The sequence below is a fragment of the Rhinopithecus bieti genome, unplaced genomic scaffold (assembly GCF_001698545.2).
Source record: "Rhinopithecus bieti isolate Rb0 unplaced genomic scaffold, ASM169854v2 scaffold_10088, whole genome shotgun sequence".
NCBI classification, from domain to species: Eukaryota; Metazoa; Chordata; class Mammalia; order Primates; family Cercopithecidae; genus Rhinopithecus; species Rhinopithecus bieti.
The window spans coordinates 1,054,717-1,080,038 of NW_016806409.1; the positions used below are offsets into that span (position 1 = coordinate 1,054,717).

The 25,322-nt window shown below is 49.1% G+C and overlaps 1 protein-coding gene across 2 annotated transcripts; it reads right to left on the reverse strand.

The window, feature by feature from the left end:
* Positions 1-461: 461 nt before the first annotated feature.
* On the reverse strand, positions 462-22,590 carry KIF18B (kinesin family member 18B). Of its 2 annotated transcripts, XM_017876103.1 has the most exons (16): positions 22,510-22,590; positions 10,994-11,320; positions 10,226-10,383; positions 9,798-9,902; positions 9,474-9,584; positions 9,200-9,397; positions 8,888-9,064; positions 7,919-7,993; positions 7,675-7,775; positions 7,102-7,288; positions 6,647-6,774; positions 3,885-4,090; positions 3,094-3,649; positions 2,030-2,119; positions 1,462-1,547; positions 462-1,231 (listed from the first exon to the last, which is right to left on the reverse strand). In XM_017876103.1, exons 2-16 carry the CDS (start codon positions 11,304-11,306, stop codon positions 1,125-1,127), a joined length of 2,598 nt encoding a protein of 865 aa, XP_017731592.1. In that variant the 5' UTR covers positions 11,307-11,320; positions 22,510-22,590; the 3' UTR covers positions 462-1,124. The 2 variants fall into 2 exon arrangements, with proteins under 2 accessions (XP_017731592.1, XP_017731593.1); XM_017876104.1 differs by lacking the exon at positions 22,510-22,590 and having other exon boundaries at positions 3,094-3,622; positions 10,994-11,333.
* Positions 22,591-25,322: the final 2,732 nt, after the last annotated feature.

Here is a 25,322-nt window from a genome sequence, read left to right on the forward strand (position 1 = left end):
CACATCTTCACCAGGACTGTGGTTGGGGACTGAGGAGAGTAGGGATGAAGAAGTCCCTCTCAGAAACCAGGAAGAGCCAAGCTGCGACTCCCCGCTCCCCAACCCATCCTCACTCCTCCTCCACTGCCGGTGGCCAACACTGTGGGGCCTGTGTTAGAGACAGGTGGGGAAAAGAGCCCAAGAGCTGTCTGCCTGCATGGAGGACATCATAAATGAGAGGGGAGGCCGGGCGCGGTGGCTCACACCTGTAATCCCAGCACTCTGGGAGGCTGAGGCAGGTGGATCACGAGGTCAGGAGATTGAGACCAGCCTGGCCAACATGGTGAAACCCCGTCTCTACTAAAAATACAAAAAATTAGCTGGGTGTGGTGGCGGGTGCCTGAAATCCCAGCTACTAGGGAGGCTGAGGCAGGAGAGTAACCCAGGAGGCGGAGGTTGCAGTGAGCCGAGATCACACAACTGCACTCCAGCCTGGGCCACAGAGCGAGATTCTGTCTCAAGCAAAATAAAAATAAAAAATGAGGGGGGAACATGGCAGCACCTTTAGAACAGCAACACGGGTCAGGCGCGGTGGCTCACGCCTATAATCTCAGCACTTTGGGAAGCTGAGGCAAGCGGATCACCTGAGGTCAGGAGTTCAAGACTAGCCTGGCCAACATGGCAAAACCCCATCTCTATTAAACAGATGAAAATTAGCTAGGCATAGTGGCAGGCACCTGTAATCCCAGCTACTTGGAAAGCTGAGGCAGGAGAATTACTTGAACCCAGGAGGCGGAGGTTGCAGTGAGCCGAGATCGTACCACTGCACTCCAGCCTGGGCGACAGAGTGAGACTCCATCTCAAAAACAAAACCAGAACCAAAACCAAAACCAAAAAATAGCAGCACGTTAACACTCACAAATGAATATGTACATACCAAGAAGCTGAGTGTAACAGGAGATTAACAGAGGGTGAGTAGCAGGATGATGTCTGGGAAGGGATGTTAATACAGCGAAGGTGTGTTGGCACTAATTGCTCCCAGGTAAGGAAGGCAGGTCCAGCTCCTGGTGCAGGTGGCTCCAGGTCTATCCAGCATAGAGGGGCCGGTGGGTTAGGACACCTTGGTGATCAGGACATTCTGGCGATCAGGACACCTTGGTGACGCCGTTCCCCGCTGACAGCACTCTCCCCACCCTGATGAGGTCCTTTCCACTCCTCTGGTTGCTAGGGCACAGGGGACTCAAGGGCAGCTCTGCAGGCCAGTTGGATGGGTGGCGGGGAGTACAGCGAGGAAGGAAAGTGAGGCTCTGTCCCCGTCCTCCAGCCCACCTCCCACCTGTCTCAGCAGCAGTGTCCCTGAGATGCTTGGCAATACCCTAGGCCCTCCTTTCTTCTGGGTCTCAGCCCCGCCCTGCGCCCTCCTGCTTCTTGTCTTCATTGGCCTCCATGGCCCAGGCTATCCCTGTCCCTAGTGCCAGTCACCTGGCAGTACAAGGGGCCCAGCTGGCCTCTTCAAAGTGCTGCTGGGGAGGCGGGCGATGCGGCTGCGGCCACGGGAGACTGAGGAACTGAGGGAGGAAAGGAGGGAAGGTGGACGGTTACGGCCCTGTCTCTGGACTATGGGTGTGCATTGAGTGGGGTAGGTAAATACTCGACACTAAGCTCTGAGAGCAAAGGATGCTGGGCGCCAGCAGGAGCTTCCAGAGCCAGATCTAAGGGCGGGAGAGGCAGTGTCTAGGGTTGGGGATATGAGAGGGAAGTAGCGGTGAGGATGGAGAGTCCCTTTGCTGGATTAATGGTGTGCAGCACCTCCCTCATGGACCCATGGGTGCTGATCCCTCGTGGATCAGCTCTGGGTGATCCTGGGATAGCAAGGGCCAAGGAAACCTCAGGTGGAGAACTAGATGCGCGCCATGCTCACAGGACCTCAGCTGCTTGCTCGGGGGGTCCAGAGACAGAGACACTGGGGGCCCAGAGTCGGGCCAGGTGTCTGCTGCCCTGGTGAGAGCGAGCTCCTTCTCCCAGACAACCGACCCCTCCCAAATCTCACCTCGCAATGCGCTTCTTCTGGCAGGCAGAGGTCCCAGGGAGGGAAGATGTTGGCTTGGGACCCTTCATGGTGAACAGGGGCATGGGTCCCCTAGGGAGGGAGGGAGGGGAAGGAGGCCGATCAGCAGGGAACCAGAAGCAGGGCCAGCCGCTTCCTCCCTCCAGCCCCCAGCTCAGGCATGGGGGAGGGTGGTTGGACAAGATGACCTCTGAGGTTTCTTCTACAAAGAGGTGGATTCCTCTCCCTGCCTCACTCTGCCTGGCTGACAGCTGAGTGACAGGCCTGCTCTGGGAGGACATCCAGATGTCAGTTTCTGGTGCACCCAGGGAACTGGAGTTCAAACAGTTTCACCCTTCCACCTGCCCGGCTCTGCGCTTGTTACCAAGAGCTGCTTCTTGGGCTGTAAAGGGGCGGGGCACAGGTGGGCAGAGCCTGCCAGCCTCTGCACCACAGGTGCAGGTCAGTCTGCTACTGGTTCTTGGCCTTGGACTGTCCTGAGCGGGCTGCTGTCCCCCTTCCCTGCCATGTGTGTGGAAAGGGGGAGTGAGAGCTTCATCTTCTCACTGGAAAATACTGAACTGAGTTTTCTAAGGACCCCCTTTCCTGTTCCAGATACTGGGCCGGAGGCCAAAATCTGGAGTAGAAGTGGCAGAAAGAGGTATTTCCTAGTGGAACACAGAATGCAGCCCAGGTCAAAGAGCCCGAGTAAAGACAGGAACAGTAGTGTTGAGCTCCCCTAGTACATTCCTGTTCCCTGCTGACTCTTTCCAAGTTGGAGTCCCATTAGCTACGCATGAGCATGCTACAAACCAGCACAGGGTGGGTGGCTTTGCAGCATGGACAGACCAGGCAGGTGCCCCGAGAGAAGTGACGCCTCCCTGGCAGCTGTATAGCCTGCTCTCCTGGGCCTGGGGAGCAAAGCGGATTACAACCAAAGGGGAACAGATAGGAACTATCCCAGCTCCAAGAGTCAGGCTGTCCTCCACACTTCTCAGCGGCACCAAGAAGTCCCTTGCTGACCAGTGACCCCGACAGAAGGGGTGGAGCGAGACTGGGAGACCCACCTGGGGATGAAGGGCTGGTCTAGCCTGCTCAGCTCCTGGGGGATTTTGTCCCAGCCAATGCATTCATGGAAACTGGGCTTTGAGGGAGGCTCCTCGGAGAGATCGAAGGTGGCGTTGAGGTCTCGAGTGGGCAGGGCCAGTGGGGTAGAGCAGTTCTGCATGGCAGAAGGGCCTAGAGGCACCCGGCTTTTGATGACTGTGGTTGGGCAAAAGTGAGGGGAATGGTAGCGGGAGGAGGCCCTTTCTCCTTTGGGGGTGCTGGGCCCCTGTGAAGGTTGGGCGTCAGGCAGAGACCCTCTCCTCAGGCAGGGCAGGAAGGACTGGCGCTGGCGCTTGGTGTCCCGCTTTGGGGCCATGGGACTGTCTGGCTCCAAGGGGCTTGGTCTCCTCCTCTTCTTCTTCTCCATGGGCCATCGGGATTCCTGGGCTGGTGTACAGTTAGGTCCAGATGGGATCCCCAGCGTGTGCAGGGGGCCACTCAGTCGCCTCGCCATGGTCCGGGTCACAGGGCCAGTGTATCCTGGAGGCTCTGGGTGGAGAGGAGACTGCACAGGGACTGCACAGAAGGAAGGAGAATTTGTAGAACTTGGGGAGCCAGACACCAGAGACATGAAGGAGCCCATAACCCCTCAGGTCTCCTGGGGCCTCTCTGTGTGTGGAAGTCTAGGATCCCAGGGGCCCAGCCTCCTACAGCAGCAAAACCCAGTAACTGAGGCCCCTGGATACCCCTCAGCCCCAGTGGGGACTTGAAGACAGCACCCATAGGCAGGGGAGAGCAGGATGAGACTCACTTGACTCTGAACACAGCTCCTGAGTCAGAGGTGTCCCCCTGGCCAGGCCAGAAGTGCTAGAGGCCTCTGCCCCAGGCTCAGTTTTTTCCTCTTGCACCAGCTGCTGTAGGGTCTCAAACTCTGTGATCATGTCGGGGGTCAGGAGGTTGGCTGCTTGGAGCAGGGAGTACTGCCGCTGGGCCAGGCACAGCACCTTAAGGGCCAACCTGGAACAGAAGAAAGGGGATTCCCAACCCTGCTCAGACCCAGCCTGACCAGAAGCCTCTATGCCATTCACCTGTCCTCATCACTCCAGCTGTGGCTAAGGAGCCTGAACTGGTCCCCTGGCTCCCTCCTGCCTCGCCCCAGACGGGCTGGCCAGACTCACCACCCTCCCAGCCTGCTCTGCTCCTGCTCCTGCTCTGCTATACTTTTGCTGAAGGCCAAGACTGGCCAGGATGGCCACAGGTAATGGTGGGAGGTGTCGCCCACTAAACACGTCCCATGACAAAGACAGCGATCTAAGAAATAAGGAAAGGGCACTGAATGGCCCTGGACTCAGAAGGTCTGAGTCTCCGCTTGGCTCTGCCACTTACTAGCGCTGTAATCATGAGTTCATCTACCCTAAGGGCAGTGCAAGGGAGCAGTTAAGAGCCCAGCTCCAGTCAGACTGCCAGTTTCCCGCTCACATCCTGGCTCCAATACCTCCCAGCTTTGTGATCTTGGATGCACTGGTTAACCTCAGTCTCCACAACCTGAGAATGGGGATAACAAATGCACCCACCTCATAGGGTTATTGGAAAGACAGAATGAGTTACTTTACAGACAAAATGTTTAAAGAATACCTGGCATGTAATAAGCACTGTAGGCCTAGCTAACTATTGTTTCCTGTAAAATGGAAATAATACCATCTTGCTGGTTAGGATAAGAGGAGATTATGTAAGACAGGGTATGTTCATCGTGGTTCTAAGAAAACCCTCAAAAACACATTCAGTCCATGCTTTCTATTTAGTGATTGGGATCCTGAAAAAGTATGTGTGAATCAAGGTGTATTTCACAGGCACTGGGGGGCTATTTAAAGGAAATGATGAGGGTAATGAGATTATTGAGGTTGTAAATTTAGATTCTAATAAAGCATATTTTCTTTCTGTAAGGCACACCTATGATAAAAGAATAAACACAATTATCTCAGTGGGAATTATCCATGGAAAATGATTTATCCTCAGGTAGTTCTACCAGCCTGGACATCTCTGAAGCCCCTTCCACTGCCCTCAGTCAGGGTGTGCTCAGGGAACACAAACTCATTTGATAAAGCAGCCTCAAGGCCTTTTTGAAAAAAGGCAGGATATAAATTAAAATGGACACAGCGGAAACTCATTCTATACCTGCATGAGCCACAGATTACAAGGAAGATTAGACAATTGTGAAGCGTGAGCGTTTGGGGGAAATATCCAGGCTCTGGCCCCGTCCCTCTTGCTATGTGAGCCTGAACAAAGGCTTCAGTGCCCCATCTGATAAATGGGGAGCTGGTCTAAATCAGGAGTTTTCAAATTAGGTTTCAAAAACCCATAAGACAGAGTAACTCTGTTTTGACTGTTCTGTGCATTAGATTTCATTGTAGCAAAAAACAATAAAAAAAAAAATCTGAAAAACCACTGAATTGGAAAATCTAAGATCTACTCAGTGCTCTAGTGGTCCAAGATTCTAAATTCTAAAATCAAAGGGAAATATTTTCAACGATCTGGTTGTTAGGACGTTTCCAACATGGAGATTTGTTATATTTTATTAGTACTTCATCCCCAAGAAGTAGGGAGACTGGGGGCTATGATCCCCAAGTCAAGGCCAAGGTTGAAGCAATCTGTTGGAGACCACAATGCCAGGGCAGAAATAAGGACCCTCTCTCCTCAAAACAGTGGACCCCTAGCAGATGGGCCCTGGGTCATCGGTAGGAGCTCATGGTTGTTCCCTGGGAGATCAGGGGGACATCCCAGCAGCGCATCCTTTCCTCTCCAGGGCCCTGGGCAGGACCTGATAGCAGGAGACAGATAATGAGCTGCCGATTATTCAGACTGCAGCATTTTTGCTGAGTCGGGAACAGACACTCCCCAACAAGAAATAAAATTAAACAGGCCCTTCTGTCCAGAAGCTTTAAATACACTGCCTAGCGTGAAGCGTGCTGGGGAGGGAAGAGCGGGATGGCAGTAACAGAGCTAAGTGGCAGGGGATTTAGGAACTAGGGGCCAAGGAGAAAAATATTAGCAGCATCTTTCTATGAAGCATAGAAAGAATGGTCCAAAATCCATTTTTCTTTGGCTTTGAGTAGTGGTTTATATTTACTTCTGAGAATAAATAGCCACAGTCAATCCGTTGATGAAGACACATGATAAACACTGGCTCAGGAAGGCTGTCCTTTCCCCAGCCTGACGTTCAGCTTCCCTTGGCTGCCCCCTCCTCGCTGTAGATGGGCAGCCTGGCCTCAGACTGGAAAGCAAAGCACGAGTCCCAGCCGCCCTGCCCTGACCCAGGGCCTGCTGGCTACCTGGATGGATTCTGGCGTTTTGGTTCCCTCTCCTGCTGGGCAGCCAGCTATGTAGAGGAATATGTAGAGGTGATAAGCTAATTGAGTAGGTGATGATAACATCAAGGAGGTGAAACCCGGTAAAGGACAGTGCTGATGAAGAGACAGAGCTTTTGTGATGTGCTTAACACCAATTCCCACCCCCAGGGAGGCTGAACCCATCACTTCCCACCTGGATTCCAGAATACAGCAAGAAGATACCTACTGCTTAGAACGATCCCGTTCCAGTTCCTGTGCTGAGAGGTGGCCCACGACTGGGTTGGGCTGCAGGGTCAGGCCAGGGGACTCTGGCAGTGCATGTGTGGGGTTCTGCTCTGGCATCTGTGTTGGAACCTAAAGAGGAAGGAGAAGGCACAAGTAGAGGGGCCAGGATGGCCTCCCCACCTTTATAAACAGTTTCTAAAATCCTTCCCTCCTACAAGAGTGGAAGTGACAGCTCCTAGAATGACCAGGTCTTGGTCACTTCCAAACACACAAGGATCTGATAGATCATTTCTTTTTCCTGCCCAGAATCTGAAATCCTCCTAATGACTAAGGTGCAAGACATCCACGTAGAGAGACAGGACTGAAGGGACTCTGAGTCAGGGAGAGGCATTTTTTCCAATATCCCACCAGCTCCAAGCCCTTCTGTTACTCAGGCCTCACACCCCCAAGTCCTACCTCCTTAGCTGGGCCTTCACCCTGGTCCTTTGGGGACTGCTCCTGGTCTGAAGAGTTCCCTTCCATGGCCCTCTCCACCTGGGCCTCTGTCCCCAGACTCTCCTCTTGAAGGGCTCTAGGCCCTGCAGGGAGCTCTGGGGTGCAGGGCTGGCTGGGAGGGTGGAGTGGCAAGGGGGAGCTGGGAAGGCTAAGAGGGAAAGAAGGGTTTGAGAGGCAGGATGTGGGCCAGGTGGGAGATCAGGGAGCGGGTGGGATCTCTGTGGCATCCAGGTCATATAGAGTCCATAAGGGACAGATGCTTAGGTGACAAATGGGCAGTAGCTGAGGGTAGGAGGAGTCAGGGATTTTCTGGTTTGAGAACACCCCTAAGTTCACCTTCTCTCAAATAGTAGGCCCTGCTCTTATGGGCTGGGGTGCCATTTACTCACTGGACACAGCACTGGGTGCGAACCCTTAACCCTAGGGATTGGAGCAGAAGCAAGGAGTCCTATTCTTCTGGAAACTGGAGAAGGGCCTGGCTCCCCATCCTGGCTGAGCTGCAGGGTGGGGGCGGGAATGGGCAGTGGAACTCACTGTTGTGGTGGTGGTCCCGACTTGGGGGATCTTGGGAGGTACTGTTTTGGGGGTTGGCCTCCCCCTTCATATACTTGGAGCTTCTTCCTCAGAGCGGCTACCTGGAACAGAAGCAGCCCAGCTCAGCCCCTGAGAGCCCCAGCTAAGCACAGGAGGAGAGGGGCAGACAGAGCCCTGGCCACACCCTCAAGCTCCTGCCTCTGGCTCTCTGCCCCCTAGCCTGCCCCCAGGGCAGGCTCCTCACCTCAGCCTGGAGCTGTTGGCAGATGGTAGCATACTGGCTGATGTGACAGTCCAGGCTGGTCACGTTGCTCTTCAGCTGAGATGGGGAACAGGAGAGAGATTTATTTATTCATTCAAAGCAGCTTTTATCAGCCACCTCCGACAGCCAGGCACTGCGCTAGGTCTCACCCATGTCCCCATGACCCACCCTCGCAAGTGGGGAGACACAGCAGAGAAGGTCAGTATTGTGCCTAAGACCACAGCGAGGGGCAGAAAACCCCCGACTCCACGAATAAGACCTTCTTGCCAGGGTGTTCTTGCAGTGGTCCCAGGAGAGCCAGGGCTCCCTGGGGGAGGGAGGGAGAGAGGGGTCAAGCAGATGTGGCAGAAAGCATATATTGGTGTTTATGTTTTGCTGAAAATATGCTCCTGCTGCTAAAAACAAGTCTGAACTAGACCACTGGCCAATGAGAGGCCACCCTCCTGCTGTCTCCCTTGGTTTTGGAGACCATCTTGCCCCTCTCAGCTGGTGACTTCCCACCCAGGGATGAGGACTGTGCCGCTTCTATCACAAAGACTCTCTGAAGACAGAGGAACTTCTTTTTTTTTGAGACAGAGTCTAGCTCTGTCGCCCAGGCTGGAGTGCAGTGGCATTATCCCAGCTCATTGCAACCATCACCTCTTAGGTTCAAATGATTCTTCTACTTCAGCCTCCAGAGTAGCTGGGATTACAGGCGCCCACCACCATGATCGGCAAATTTTTGTATTTTTAGTAGAGACGGGGTTTCATCGTGCTGCCCAGACTGGTCTCAAACTCCTGACCTCTGGTGATCTGCCCACCTCGGCCTCCCAAAGTGCTGGGATTACAGGCATAAGCCACCATGCCTAGGCCAGAGGAACTTCTTTCCTCTGCCTTGGGGACACTTGGCCCAGGGATCTGTGGGAGCTGCTTGGGTCCCACCCTTCCCTGCTCCCCGGCTGGAGCACGCACCGAAAGCCTGATCTCCTTGGCCCGGTCGGCATATTTGAGGGTGTTGTACGTGTCCTCGTAGGCCAGGCTGGAGGGGCTGATGGCAGCGATCATCACTGTGCGGCAGTTGCCCCCAAGGGAGTCTTTGAGCAGGCGGGTCAGTTTGCTGTCCCGGTAGGGCACATGGGTCTTGCGGCCCTGGGGGGTGCAGTGAGCGGGTGTAGGGTGAGGAGGCTGATGGCACTGACTCAGGATGGGGTCCTGTGGCCTTTGGCCCTAGGTTCAGGTGCTCAGTTGCTATCCTAGGGGGAATGCTGGCCTGCGCTGCTTTACCTTTGCGTCGGCCAAGGCGTTGAGGACGTTGATGAGAGCCAGCAGAGATCGGTTGATGTTGGCCCCCTCCCGCAGCCGCTCCCCCTTCGCATGGGTGCTGGATGCCCGCTCTGAGCCAGCTAGGTCAATCAGGCTCATCTTGGCCATCTGGACAGCCTGGGTCAGTCCTGGAACCCTGTCCTGCTGCTTCACAAAGATCTGAAGAGAGATGGCAGGGGTGAGGGGGAGCTAGGCATCAGGAGCCCTGGTTTCAGGCTCTGACCCATGACCTCACCTGAAAGATGGCATGGGAGCGGGAGGAAGTCGCGTTGGCATCAGTGGGGTGCTGTGTGCGATTACGGTTCCCCCTGGTCAGCATCTCCAGCAGCTGCTCGGCTGAGGCTGGCTACAGAGGAGAGGCCCAGGAACGGGGCTGTGGGTTCCCCGACCAGGACTTTTCCCCTAACAGGAAGGGCTGGTCTTTAGAACCTACATCACCCCCTTGCTACCACCACCACTGCCACCACCATCACAGGACCTAGGGCATCCCCAAACAGTTCTGTGAGGGAACCCCAAGGACCCATGGGGCCGATCATCCTACCCAAGCCCAATCCCACACCTGGTGGAAAGAAAGTCCTTGCACCATGACCCCCTTGTCGGGGTCCTCGCGGATGGCAAGGGGCCCCTTGGGTTCCAGGAGGTCGTGGATCTGCTCATTGTACACCTGAGAAAGGAAGAAAGGAAGAGGCCTGAGGGAGAGCGGCCCATCAGGAAACCTCTCCCTAGCGGCTGGACAGGGGAGCTGAGGCCGGGGTGTATCTGAGACACCCACAGGAGTGGCGCTTTCCAGGACTGTGTTACATGACCACAGCAGGGTGAACGGGCGGGTGTCTCTGGTGCAGCATCTCACTGAGCTGTATCTATCTCCTTCAGGGGCCCCAGCTCTCCATTTCCTGCCACCCTGTCCCACACCAGCTCATTCAACCCCATGGGCTCGCTTCCTCCCAGGTAGTTGCGAGAACGAGGCCCAGGGCAGGGGCAGCCAACCTCCTGGTAGCTGATGAGCACCTCGAAGCACTTCTCCTGCTGGTGGGCCTCCAGACGCCTGTACAGTTCTACGGTGGTCAGGTACATGATGCCGGGGTCTCCCTCCCTTCCCAGCATGGTGTGTGTCTTCCCAGCCCCGGTAGCCCCGTAGGCAAACACTGCAGAGGACAGAGTAAGGAGGAGGACCCCAGTGCCTTGCCCCCCAGCTCAGACCTTCCCTCCTCCCTCAAGCCCCTTCCCTTTGCCTCCTGTGTTTCCTGGTCCACTGCTCCCACTAATCGCACCCTCCATGTTCTCACTGTAGGGTTGGAGTTCTCTGTGTGTTTGTTCTGCTCCCCCATAGGCCAGTGGATTTGGGATAACCAGATTTCCACTATGGGGGCGGGCTATGCCTTCCTTCTGTAGGCGAGGCAGCTTTTGGTGTTGAAGGCCCACAGTTATCTCCGTCTTACCATTTACCCTGGTTTATCGCCACACACTGTGGTTGTGATCTGTGAGTGGTGTCTTCTCCCCTCTAGACTGTGAGCACCAAGTGGACAGGTCCTGTCTGATTTGCTGTTGCAGCCCTGGGCCCAGTAGAGTGCCTCCCCCATAGACTGAATGAATGAATGGGGGTCCCACAGAGCATGATGGGACATTGTACAGAACTCCTTAGTAAATCGTGCCCAGCCTGGGGGAGGCGGGCACATGCCAGAAGACACATGAAACCCTTCCCTTAGGAGGAGGCAGGGAGGCCAGGCCACTGCCAGGCAGGGCTGAGGTTCTCACCTGAGCAGTTGTAGCCCTGAAGGAAGCTGTCCAGGATGCTGTATGTGGTGTGCTGGAACACGTCCTGTTGGGTTGCTGCCTCACCAAAGATCCGGTCAAAGACAAATGTCAGGTCTTTGCCCTTCTTCTTGGGGCCATCATTGGTGCCGCCCCACTTCAGGCCAGGGAGCCCTCCATCAGGCTCCTCAGGGTTAAACACCAGCACCCGCTCGTCCACCACCTGAACCACTGGCCGCCGCTGACCATCCAGCTCCCGAGGGGTGGGGGGCCGCACCCGCACCACCACTTGCAGCGTGCTGTCCTCTACTGCCATCACCGTGGTGACACCTGGGCGAGACATGGTGGAGCTGAGGACCAATCCCACCCCAGGCCTGACCAGGTGCCCCCTCAGCACTCCAAGGCCCCCTCCACCCACTCCCAATAACTGGTCTCTGTTTTATGCCTCAAGAGAGTAAAAATATTGGTGCCGAAACCAATTCTCTCTCTTTCGCACTTGAAATACCATCTTTGTCATACTCAAATGACTATATATATATTTGAGACGGACTCTAGCTCCGTCGCCCAGGCTGGAGTGTAATGGCGTGATCTCGGCTCACTGCAATCTTCATCTCCCAGGTTCGAGTGATTCCCCTGCCTCAGCCTCCTGAGTAGCTGGGATTACAGGCGCGTGCCACCATGCCCAGCTTATTTTTTGTGTGTATTTTCAGTAGAGATGGGATTTCACCATGTTGGTCAGGCTGGTCTAGAAATCCTGACCTTGTGATCCGCTCACCTCGGCCTTCCAAAGTGTTGGGATTATAGGCGTGAGCCACCACGCCAGGCCTCAAATGACTATATTGTTGGAGGCCTCTTACTGGGCTTTCTACTATGTTCCACGAATCCATTTGTCTATTCTTTTTTTTTTTTTTCTTACTTTTCATAACCCTTATGTAGCTCTGTCTATCCTTGGGCCAGTGCCACACTGTTTCCATGATATTACTTTACAGTATGCTTTCCAGCTAGTAAGGTGAGAACCTCTTCATTACTCTTTCTTTTCTATAACTTTCTTGGCTATTTTCAGGCATTTATTATGCTACTTGATTTTAAGAAAATTTTATCAATTCTACCCCCAACCTGGAGCCCTCTCCTCCCTCAAAAACCCTTTTGGGACTACAGTTTGAACTGTATTACATTTACATATTTATTATACTGAGCCTTTTATTTTTTTACTTTACAAAAGCCTTTAGCAGCCAAGTGTATTAAACCGTTTCAGGCAAGATTGTGGCTACTGCCTTTCTTTTTGTTCAGATATTTTTTATGTCCCTCAATAAGATTTTATAGTTTTCTATCTCTTCAGTTAGTTCTGTAATTGTCCTTTTAATATATTTCTCAGGTGTTTTATGTACTTAATTGCTCCTGTGGATGGAACACTTTTCCCCATTTACATTTCCAGCTGATAATTACTAGTATGGAGGAACACAGCTAATTTTATATATTCACGCTATATCTACCACCCCCAAACTCTCTTATTAATTTCATTTATTTTTGTTAGAACTTACTGGGTTTTCCAAGTATACAATTATGTATCAGAAGAGGAAACAATTTTTACCTTTTCTTCTCTATATTCATACCCAATATTTCATTTCTTATCTATTGCAGTCTCTAGAATTTCTAAAACAATGTTGAATAATAATTATGATAATGTGCATTCCTGTTTTGCTTCTGATTCTAAAGGAAATGGCTTTAGTGCTTCCCTATTTAGACATTACTTTTATGTAAGTAGTCTTTATCACATTAGCAATTTCTTCTATTCTTGTTTTACTTGGGGTTATTATTAGGAAAGTCTAGAATTTTATCAATGCTCTTTTAGCATCTCCATACACACACACACACACATATAATATATATATAGTTTTTTTTTTTTTTGAGATGGAGTTTCACTCTTGTTTTGCCCAGGCATCGGAGTGCAGTGCGCACGATGCTCACTCACTGCCAACCGTCCGCGCCTCCCCAGGTTCAAGCAATTCTCCTGCCTCAGCTTCCCCAATAGCTGGGATTACAGGCGCCCGCCAGCAGGCCCGGCTAATTTTTGTGTTTTTAGTAGAGATGGTGTTTTGCCATGTTGGCCAGGCTGGTCTCGAACTCCTGACCTCAGGTGATCTGCCCACCTTGGCCTCCCAAAGTGCTAGGATGACAGGCGTGAGCCACCTCACCCGGCCATCCCAATATATTTATGTGTTTTTTTCTCCCTTATTTTGTTGCTATGTTAATTTATTAGATATTATTCCTGGTATCAAACCAACCATGCATTCCTGGAAAAAATCCTACCCCGGCCATAGTGAAGTTTTTAACACTTAAATGGTCAAACATGTCAATTTTTTATTTTATAGCTTTTATGCCATACTTAAGAAGATATTTCTTCTACAAGGTAATAAACCCTCTTCTTATATTTCTGTTTAATACTTTTTCTTTCTCACATTGAGGTCATCATGGAGATGGAATTTTTTTGTGTGTGTGAACTATGTGAGGAGGTTTCTAAATATATTTTCTTTCTAATTGGTAAGCAGTTATCCTCAAGGTCATTTATTGAATAGTGAATTCTTCCTCTACCAATTTGAAATGCCAAATTTAACATAACTAAAGTCTCATAGAAACATGAATTTGTAGCTGGGTGTGGTAGCTCACACCTATAATCCTAGAACTTTGGGAGGCCAAGGTGGGCGGATCACCTGTGGTTGGAAGTTCGAGACCAGCTTGACCAACATGAAGTAACCCCGTCTCTACAAAAAATACAAAATTAGCCGGGTGTGGTGGCACATACCTGTAGTCCCAGCTACTTGGGAGGCTGAGGCAGGAGAATCGCTTGAACCTGGGAGGTGGAGGTTGTGGTAAGCTGAGATCATGCCACTGCACTCCAGCCTGGGTAACAAGAGTGAAACTCCATCTCAAAAAAAAAAAAAAAAAAAAAGGAACATGAGTTCGTGCCAGGTGCGGTGGCTCATGCCTGTAATCCTAGCACTTTGGGAGGCTGAGGCTGGCAGATCACCTGAGGTCAGGAGTTTGAGACCAGCCTGGCCAATGTGGTGAAACTCCGTCTCTACTAAAAATACAAAAATTAGTCAGGCATGGTGGCAGGCGCCTGTAATCCCAGCTACTCGAGAGGCCAAGGTAGGAGAACCACTTGAACTTGGGAGGCGGAGTTTGCAGTGACCTGAGATCCCGCCATTGTAATCCAGCCTGGGTGACAGAGACAGACTCCATCTCAAAAAAAAAAAAAAAAAAGAAACGTGAATTTGTTTCTGGACTTTCTCTTCTGTTTCATTATGTCCATTCCTTTTCCAGTACCTCACTCTTGTAATTACTGTGGTTTTATCATATATCACCTCATTGCTCTTTTCTTGGCTATTTTTAGGCATCTTGTCTTACATATGGTTTTAGAATCAGCTTACGAACTTCTATGAAAAATCCTGCTAAGGTTGTAATTTGGATTATTTTGAATTTATAAATTAATATGAGGAAAATTGGCATCTTTATAATGTCAAGTGTTCCCACCTAGGAACCGATATCTCTTTCCATTTATTCACACCTTTACAGTCTTAAGTAAAATTTTATAATTTTCCTCACATGGGTATTATATATTTCTTGATAGGCTTATTACCAGTTATTACATGATCTTTGCTATATTATGAATAGGCTCCTTGTTTTATTTTTATTTTTTTTGAGACTGAGTCTCGCTGTCGCTCAGGCTGGAGTGCAGTGGCACGATCTCGGCTCACTGCAACCTCCGCCTCCCACCTTCTGAGCAGCTGGGATTACGGGTGTGCACCACCACGCCCAGCTAATTTTTGTATTTTTAGTAGAGGTGGGGGCTCCAACTCCTGACCTCAAGTGATCCACCCGCCTTGGCCTCCCAAAGTGCTGGGATTATAGGTGTGAGCCACTGCACCCACCCACTCCTTTTAAAATTACATTTTCAAACTCCTTTTTTCCAGAAGATAGGAAAGCTACTGATTTCTGCATGCAGATCTTGTATCTGGACCACATTGCTCAACTCCCTTATTGGTGCTAATAGATTGTCATTGATTCTCTTAAGTCTTTCAATTAAATGATGATATCGTTTGCAAATAATGACAGTTACTTTCTATTTTTAGCTCTTCTATATTTAGTTCCCCACCTCCACTGCCCATTAGGAAGGTAGGAATGGGTGTTGAATTTTATAAAATGCTTTTTGGCACTTGCTGAAGTGATCACACATATTTCTTCTTTAATCTATTAATGTAGAGTGTGACTCAACAGATTTCCTAATGTTGACTGGGTAATAATTCCAAACACATATTTATTCATATCTTATATCTTATATCTTACTTGTATCTCCCCCAGACCTCTCTCCTTGGTTTTTCGTTTCTCTTTCAAAACAGTGTACCAAGGGTGGGGATGGAATTCTTGGAATGCAGCGTACCAAGGGTAGGGATGGAATTTTGGAATGCATCCTGGAAAAGTTCAGCCCAACTCCAGGAATATATTGACAGAGGTGAGGAACAGGGGCTGTTCCTGGGCATTCTGAATAGATGCATGCCTTCCAGGTAAAGACTAGCTTCCACTGGTGGGTCACAAATACCAAAGTCATTCAGCAAAGAAAAGTGGGGTTTCTACCTGACACTCTAGCAAATAGCTAAGGTTTTCCTTGGGGAATGAGACAGAACTGAGCTGATTTAAAACTCCTGTTCCCGAACACGCCTAAACTTCTTAACTTCTTCCCCATATAAAATAAGAGAAAGATCTCAACCAACCATAATCCTTTTACATGTATGTAATTCTATTCCTCTCCCAGCAATCAGATTGCCATAGTAAGCATATTAGCTAAGTGCTCACTGTGTCAGGAACCGTTCAAAGCACCTTACACATATCATCTCCTTTTATCCCCATGGCAATCTCACAAGATGGATACTATTATTATACTCATTTTTCAATGAAGAAATTGAGACAAAGAGGGTTAAGCAGTTTGCCCAAGGTCTCAGTGCTAGTGAGTGATGGAGCCCGATTCCAATCCAAGCAGTCTGACTACACACCGGGCCATACTGCCTTATAGTGATATGACATTTTATGCTACAATGATCACATTGTTGTAATAGTCCCTTATGTTTGTATAATAATTATAATCCCTTTTATGGAATTAGCATTCTGTATTCTACAAACACTTTCAAATACATGGACTGTACCTAATTTTATTTTTCTTTCTTTTTATTTATTTTTTTTGAGACAGAGTCTCGCTCTGTTGCCCAGACTGGAGTGGAATGGCGTGATCTCAGCTCACTGCAAAACCTTTGCCTCCCGGGTTCAAGCAATTCTCCTGCCTCAGCCTCCCGAGTAGCTGGGATTACAGGCGCCCACCAGCACAGCCACGTAATTTTTGGATTTTTAGTAGAGACGAGGTTTCACCATGTTGGCCAGCTGGTCTCGAACTCCTGACCTCAGGTGATTTGCCTGCCTTGGCCTCCCAAAATGTTGGGATTACAGTCGTGAGCCACTGCGCCCGGCTGTACCTAATTTTCAACAGAGAGGGTTGCTGTCTCCTACTCTTGCAGACCTACCCCCAGGAAACCCCACTTTGGCACCCGGGGAAGTGAAGGCAGAGGATGCCTGGGTCCACATTTCCCAGCAGTCGCAGCTTCCCACGGGGAGGGCTTTAGCTGAGGAGGAGCCACAGAGCAGCCTAACATTCTAAGCAGGAAATTAAAAAGGGCACTGGCAAAGGAGTGCTCATAACCTTTACAGTTCTCTCCTCCCGCCTCCTGAGGGCCAGGGTGGCTGAGTCTGTTTGCCTAATGAGATGTTTTCCTTCTTGCTGAGATGATGCTGGGGGCATGGGCACAAAGTGTGGTGACACTTGGCATAGCCGCTGCTAGGATGCCTGGGTCCTTGTCGCTGTTCAGCATCTGACCAAGGCGGAGGTCTTTCCACAAGCCACACCGGGTCAATGTCGCATCAGCTTCCCCCTTTGAGAACCAGAGAAAACAGCTACCGAGCTGCTCCCGCCCCAGGGGATGGGGAGATTAATGAGAGAACGTGTGTCAAGTTTGCTTTGATCCTTGGTTGGAAAGAGCATTTCAGCCCAAAGTACAAGGGAGATGATTCTTTAATAAGATCTTTAGGATTCTCAGCCAGTCACAGTCACGTCCTGTTTCTAACCCAGGGCAGCTCATTAAAACCCAGAGGCTAGTGCTCTGCCAGGCTGGGGCTGGAAAGCCAAGATTCTGTTGTTTTGGGGATGGCCTGCTCTGCCCACCCTAGTAGAGACAAGCCCAGTGAGCCCATGCTCCTCAGAAGTCCCCAGAGAAAAATTTCAAAGGACTTGAGGGAATCTCCCTGCAGACACTGGGAGCTGAAGAAGGTAGTAAGGGTGAGGGGGTAGGGGAAGAAGCCCAACCCCTGGATGTCCTAGTTTTACAGGTGATGCTGTAGCCCCCTTCATCTCTCCTTCACAACCCTCATACACTTGTTTTTTGTCCTTAAGCTCCAAGAGCAGGACCTTTTTCTGACATAGTCTGTGTACCCCAGGTGCCTGGGCACCCAGCCCAGCATGCAGCAGATGCTGAATTTGTCCTATGAATAAATAAGGGCCAGAGAAGAGCAGAGTCTGAATCCAAAAGTCTAAAAATAATTATTATTACAGCTAACATTTACTCAGTGCTTACTATGAATTAGACACTATGCTAAGCGCTTCACAAATGGTGTTTAACTTTCATAACAATTGTTACATCCCTACCCTACAAAAGGAACAGGAGGCACAGGAACGCGTCTCCCAAATGTGAAGTAGCAAGGCTAGAACTTGACCTTCTGTCACCGGGGGCGCTACCCCATCCTTAGGCTGCTCTGCTCTGCAGTTGGGCTTGGGCAGCTCCCATGTCCCCTCACCTTGGTACCCACAAAAGAACAACACCCCCGGGCCACTGGTTCTTCCTACATGTGGTCATGCAGAGGAAGAAATTGCATTCTTTTGTTTTTTTAAATAGACAATCATAAGGCTGTAATTGATGATAGTGTTCTGAGTTTCTTCCTAACTTTAATTTATTTTTATATATTTTTCTTGTCTTACATTTCCGGTTAGGACCTCCAGCACAATATTGAATAAAAGCAGTAATAGTGAGTATCCTCATCCCTTTCCTGATTTTATAAAAAATGTTTCTACTATTCCACACTTTGTTTGTTTAAGGAAATTTGTCTCCATTTCTAGTTTACCTATATATATTTAGAAGTCATGAATGGATATTGAATTTTATTAAATTCAATTTTCTTTTTCTTTTCCTTTTTTATTTTTTTAGACCGGGTCTCACATTGTTGCCCAGGCTGGAGTGCAGTGGTGGGATCACCGCTCACAGCAGCCTTGAACTCCTGAGCTTAAGCCATCTTCCCACTTCATCACGTCACCTGCCTCCCCACTAGCTGGGACCACAGGTGTGCCACCATCCCTGGCTAATTTTTGAATTTTTCGTAGAAATGATGTCTCACTATGCTGCCCAGGTGCATCTCCAACTCCTGGGCTCAAGCGATCCTCCCACCTCAGCCTCCCAAAGTACTGGGAATATAGGAGTGAGCCTCCACACCTGCTCCTATTGAATTGTATTTCTATGCCTAATGGGATATGTTTGCTCTTTAAATCTCTAAATGTGTAAATTGTATTAACAGATTTTCCAATGTTAAACCATTCTTTCATTCTTAGGATAAATTCAACTTTGTCATAATCTAGTTTTTAAATACATAACTGGTTTCTGATTGCTAATATTTTATTAAGATTTTTGCAACTACGTTAATGAAACAGATTGATTTGTAGTTTTTTTTTTTCTTTTTTGAAATGGAGTTTTGCTCTTGTTGCCCAGCAGGCTGGAGTGCAATGGCGTGGTATCAGCTCACTGCAACCTCTGCCTCCCCGATTCAAGCAATTCTCCTGCCTCAGTCTCCCGAGTAGCTGGGATTACAGGTGCCTGCCACCACGCCTGGCTATTTTTTGTATTTTTAGTAGAGATAGGGTTTCACCATGTTGGTCAGGCTGGTCTCAAACTCCTGACCTCAGGTGAGCCACCTGCCTTGGCCTCCCAAAGTGCTGGGATTACAGGCATACGCCACCGCACCTGGCCTGACTTGTACTTTTCTTTGTGTCATTTTGATCTCAAAATACACTCAACATGTTTTCTCTTTTTTATAGGGAGAGTTTGCATAAGGTAGAATCATCTTTTTTAATTGCCTGTAAGTTTCTGGTGGAATTTGGTATAGATTTTTCACGCCTGTGAAGATACATTTTAAACTAACTCAATTTCTTCTATGGAAAATTGAATTCCTCAACGGAATAGTCCTAGATCTAGTCAAAATTTCCATAACTTCTTGAGTCAGTTTTGGCAAGTTATTTTTTCCTAGAAAATTTTCCAAAGGCATTGTCAAAAAGAATGTTCCACTGCGTTTCTCTCTCTTTTAATCTCTATAACTGAAGTATGTACCTATTTTTGCTCCTAAATCTTTGTGTGTTTTATTTATTTCTCCATCAGTATTGCCAGACGTTTTTTTATTAGTCTTTTCTAGATACAGCTTTTGACTAAAATAATCCTATTATATGATAAAACGCTATTTCATTGATTCTGCTTTTAGTTTATTTATTTATTTATTTATTTATTTATTCAGACAGTGTCACTCTGATGCCTACGGTGGAGTGCAGTGGCGCAATCACGGCTCACTGTAGCCTCAACCTCCTAAGGCTCAAAAGATCCTCCCACCTCAGCCTCCTGAGTAGCTGGGATCACAGGCACACGCCACCATACTCCCCTAATTTTACATTTTTAAAAAGAGATGGGGTTTCACCATATTGCCCAGGCTGGTCTTGAACTCCTGGGCTCAAGCTGTCCACACACCTTGGTCTCCCAAAATGCTGGGATTATAGGCGTGAGCCATCACACCCAGTCTTATCTTCTTTTATATTCTACATATGTTCTCTACTGTTCTGTCTTATTAAAGTTTGGTATTTGCCTCATTAACTTTCAGTTTCTTAAACAAAATGTTCTAATATAAGCATTTAAGACTATAAATTGCCCTCTAAGTATCGCTTTAACTGCGTCTCACAAGTTTTATAAATAGTATTTTTATAATTGTTCCATGCTAATTATCTTTTAATTACAATTATGATTTCCTATTTGACTGACTTAAGTGTATTTTTTAAAAATTTCAGGCCAGGCATGGTGGCTCACGCCTGTAATCTTAGCACTTTGGGAGGCCGAGGCTGGTGGATCACCTGATGTCAGGATTTTGAGACCAGCCTGGCCAACACAGTGAAACCCCGTCTCTACTAAAAATACAAAAAATTAGCCGGGCGTGGTGGCGGGTGCCTGTAATGCCAGCTATTCCAGAGGCTGAGGCAGGAGAATTGCTTAAACCTGGGAGGTGGAGGTTGTAGTGAGCCAAAGTGGTGCCATTGCACTCTAGCCTGGGCAACAAGAGCGAAACTCTGTCTCAGGGGAAAAAAACAAAAAAAAATCCAAACATGAGCTGGGCACAGTAGCTCATGCCTGTAATCCCAGGACTTTGGGAGGCTGAGGTAGGAGAACAGCTTGAGGTCAGGAGTTCAAGACCAGCCTGGGCAACATAGGGAGAACTTGTCTCTACTTCCAAAAAAAAAAAATTGTAAACGTGGTATTTATAACTTAATTGCTTACATAAAGAGATTATCTTTTATACGATATTCTGATAGTTGTTTAGATTTGTTTTGTGGCCAGGTATAAAAACAATTTATAAATTTATAAAATATGCTACATGTATACTTTTTTTAAACTTCTATTTTATTTTATTTTTTGCAACAGTATATATGTATACTTTTTTTAAAAGGTATAAATGGAATTGGGTTAGATAATACAAAGACCAACATCTTAAAATAACTCTCTAGGGGTGGGGAAATTCAACAATGAAATAGGCAGAGAATGACTGGACACCTTTGTACTTGTTGAAGTAGTGATTGGATGCAGTGATTGGAGAAGAAATAGAATAGGGAGAAGACTGGAGAAAGCAATATAACATTGAGATGTTCTCCTCTAAACTAGGCTTAACATCTCTGAGCCTCAGTTTTCCAACCTGTAAATTGTAAATAATATTAGTATATATCCCATATATTTGTGAAGACTAAATGAGTTCATTCAAACCCGGTAAGTGCTCAATAGATATTAGCATTACTGTTAGAATTATATGACATACGGCATTTTCCCATGATGCTAGAGGAACCAATGTCTTCAATAAAATCCCTTAAGTTCTGTGGCACAGACCAGGCTTAATCTTTTCCATGTCACTTCAGTTCCTTAGAAGGTCAAAGCTAAGGGGAGATGCATCCTAGAAGCAGTAACAGAGGCCTGGTCTTCTGTCATATAAATGTTCTTTCACTTGTTCCTTCATTCATTCAAATATTTGGCTAGGCGCAGTGGCTCACATCTGTAATCCCAGCACTTTGGGAGGCCGAGGCAGGCGGATCACCTAAGGTCAGAAGTTCGAGACCAGCCCAGCCAACCCTGTCTCTACTAAAAATACAAAAAGTAGCTGAGTGTGGTGGTAGGCGCCTTTAATCCCAGCTACTCAGGAGTCTGAGGTAGGAGAATCGCTTGAACCCGGGAGGCAGAGGTTGCAGTGAGCCAAGATCGTCCCATTGCACTCCAGACTAAGAGACAGACAGAGAGACTCCAACTCCAAAAAAAATTAAAAAAAAAAAAAAAAATTTACTGCTTGCTACAGCCACTGGCACGTGCAGCTCTGCAATCGGTTCAGTAAAGACGGGTAGCCGGGCGCGGTGGCTCAAGCCTGTAATCCCAGCACTTTGGGAGGCCGAGACGGGCGGATCACGAGGTCAGGAGATAGGGACCATCCTGGCTAACACGGTGAAACCCCGTTTCTACTAAAAATACAAAAAAAAAAAAAACTAGCGGGGCGAAGTGGCGGGCGCCTGTAGTCCCAGCTACTCCGGAGGCTGAGGCAGGAGAATGGCGTAAACCCGGGAGGCGGAGCTTGCAGTGAGCTGAGATCCGGTCACTGCACTCCAGCCGGGGCGACAGAGCAAGACTCCGTCTCAAAAAAAAAAAAAAAAAAAGACGGGCGGAGAGGGGCTTACTTACTCCACACTGACATGCAGGGAGTCCCAGGCCTTTAGTTCTAGTGTGCATAAAAGCCCAATTCTTCCTCACTTGCGAGCAGGAGGACCTTTCACGGGGCCGACGTACAGAAGGCCAGGCCCCGGTGGCAGATGTGCAGGCCCAGTCTAGGTGCAGCATAGATGAGCAGAGGGGTCCCGACCACCCGTACGGGTGTGTAAGGAAGCGCCCTGCTTCCCGCCCAGTTTAAAGGGGTCCATGCAGGGCCTGCCGGGGCGGCAGCAAAGCTCGGTCTCAGCGCCGCACCTTGACGTCCAGCACAAAAGAGGCTTGGCTCAGGCCACCGCCCGGAGCAGCTGGGTCTGCGCATCCGAGACCTGAGAGCAGGCGTTCGCGGGGTCGGCTCCGCCGTGGGCCAGGGCTTACCTTTTGTCGGTTCTCCGCCGCTGGCGTCGCTGCTTGCTCGCGGGTCCCACTGCCACAACACAGACAGGAGTACCCACCCCAGGGGAGTGCGCCCCACACCCTCCCCTACCCGCGCCAACCTCCACCAGGCGCCTCGCGTTCAAATTAGCCGGGCCGGCAAGACCATGCTTCCCATTGGTCAGCTACCGGATCGCTGATTGGCTGTTTCCTAAGTAACAAAGTGTTGCGCGAGCCGTTCACAGTGCGCTTGCGCACTTCCTCTTCCTGACTGCTAGAGGTTCTCAGGCGGTGTCTCCGGGGCTGGGCACAGGCGAGTAGCGGGCAGAAGCCAACCCAGGGTTCTTTTACGTGGGGCCACAGACTCTGTGGTCCCCGGAGCTAGGCTTAGCACCAGTTACAGCAACCAGACATCCAACAGGTGTTTAAACCTGTTTTTTCTGTAGGCTAAATTCACATCCGTTTGTCAAGAGGGGATTGTCAACAGCGTCTTTCCGCTGCGGGACCATCCCAAGATGAACAAGATGAACTTAAAGGACAGCCTTGGTGTGGCAAAGCTGGCGGACGCCAAGAATGGCAATTCCATCCTCTTGGCTTTGACAGTGTGAGAAGCATGGTGCCTGATGATTGCGTGTGAGGGTCGGCCTCTTAGGCAGCAGTGGGGTGCACTGCCTCCATAATGCACCGCTGCCCGCTGTTTGGATTCTGGTGGGCTCACCTCATACTGATCTCCAACACCGGAGGTTGTGGGAGTCGAAGTGTTTCCAGTTGTGGCTCAGTCACTAACTAGTGCTGAGAACGCGAGGCACTTCAGCTCTCTGAGTGTCAGTTTCCTCATCTATAAAATGGGGCCGATATCCTGCTCTTCCTACTCACCTAGGAGAGCGTGGGAATGAAAGCCCTCCAACGTCCCCAGCATATGTAAGGGACAACTTTTATACATTTGATTAGAACCAAATAGGTGAAGGCTGCAAAGAGCCAGATGCTCATTACTTTCAGTAAATCTTCAGTACATCGGTTCCCACACTGGGACTATGAGCTGATTTGGGGCGTGTAAGATAAGGGGGAGGCAAAACTCCCTCATCAGACTTGCTATCACGATAAGGGTTACTATAATACCTAGTTGACTTGGCCCAAACTCATTCATCTCCCTGGACCCCAACTGGCCCCTATACAATAGAATAGCATTGCTGGTTTGGTGAGTTTAAAACCAGAAAATTGGCCAGGCGCGGTGGCTCAAGCCTGCAATCCCAGCACTTTGGGAGGCCGAGACGGGCGGATCACAAGGTCAGGAGATCGAGACCATCCTGGCTAACACTGTGAAACCCCGTCTCTACTAAAAAATACAAAAAACTAGCTGGGCGAGGTGGCGGGCGCCTGTAGTCCCAGCTACTCGGGAGGCTGAGGCAGGAGAATGGCGTGAACCCAGGAGGCGGAGCTTGCAGTGAGCTGAGATCTGGCCAGTGCACTCCAGCTTGGGTGACAGAGCGAGACTCCGCCTCAAAAAAAAAAAAAAAAAAAAAAAAAAAACCAGAAAATTACGTGGAGGTGCTGGTCATTGTAAAGCTACAAGAAATTTGGAGTACTCTTGCCATCTCCACTACCCATGATAAATAAAAACAAAAAATAGAGGATGGCTTACAGCGTAAGGGTCTCTTCCTCTCTTACTGGGATGTGTATTTTAACAGAGGTTTTGGCTCCCCAGGAGCCATCAGGGGAGCTTCTTGTGTCCTGTAAGCCAGGTCTTGCCCTGGGCCTCTTCTGGTTCAGACAATTAACTGTAGGTTAGGTGAACCAGGGTAAGGCAAGGGGCAGAGTCTGGCCCTGCTGCAGGTAGGGGACAGGGGACACTTACTTGCTGGAAAATCTTGGGTAAGTCACCAAGTCTCTCGGAGCCTCAGTTTTTGAAGTTATAAAATAGGGAACAAAAGAATACTTAGCTTGTTACAAAGATTAGAAAAAAATGTAGATAAAGTACCTTGCTAACATTCAATAAAATGGTAATGGGTGTTCTCATATTCATTTATTCAACAACTACTTACTAATATGAGACAGGTGGGCTCAGAAAATAGGCTGCTCAGTGATCAACACCCTCCTCCTACCCTTGTGGAGCTTGCGGCCTTTGGGAGAAATTAGACAATTAAATATGAACAATGATGTGAGATACAGACTATAATGAGAACATGCAGGGGGAAGCAGGGCTGGGAACTGGCATGCTAGCTGAGGGCTGAAGGGAGATTGGGAGCTTGCCTGGCAGGGGAGGCTGTTCCTTGAATCTCAGAAGACAAGGAAAGACAGTCTCACAGGTGAGAGGGTCAGCCTTGCCCAATACTGCTGAGAGGTCTTGGTAGGGCCTGGCCAGGCCCACCTTACTGAACACAAATGGAAATTTCTGGGGCCTTTACCACAGATGCTGATAAGGGGAGCTTGGTTTGGAATTGGCCTAATAAGAATTTCAAGACCTAGAACCCTAACTTGAGGACTGGGTGCAGAATTTTTTTTCTTGTATGGAGGCAGAAGGTGATTCTAGGCTGATGTGATTGGGGGTGTGAAAGGCAGCAGGCTCTGTCTTCTTACAAGGTGTGTGGACATCTCACTACCTGTGATTTCTGAGACCACCAACCCCAGGTGCTCAAAGGAAGCAGAGGGAAGGCACATCCTCCCATTCTCCCACCTGTACCCTTATCATTGCAGAGCCTTTACTGTACCCTTATCATTGCAGAGCGTTTGCACCATGGTATGGCATTAGCTACTTTGTGTTTTTTTGTTTTGCTTTTTTTTATTTTTTTTTTAACTTTTTTTTTTTTTTTTTTTTT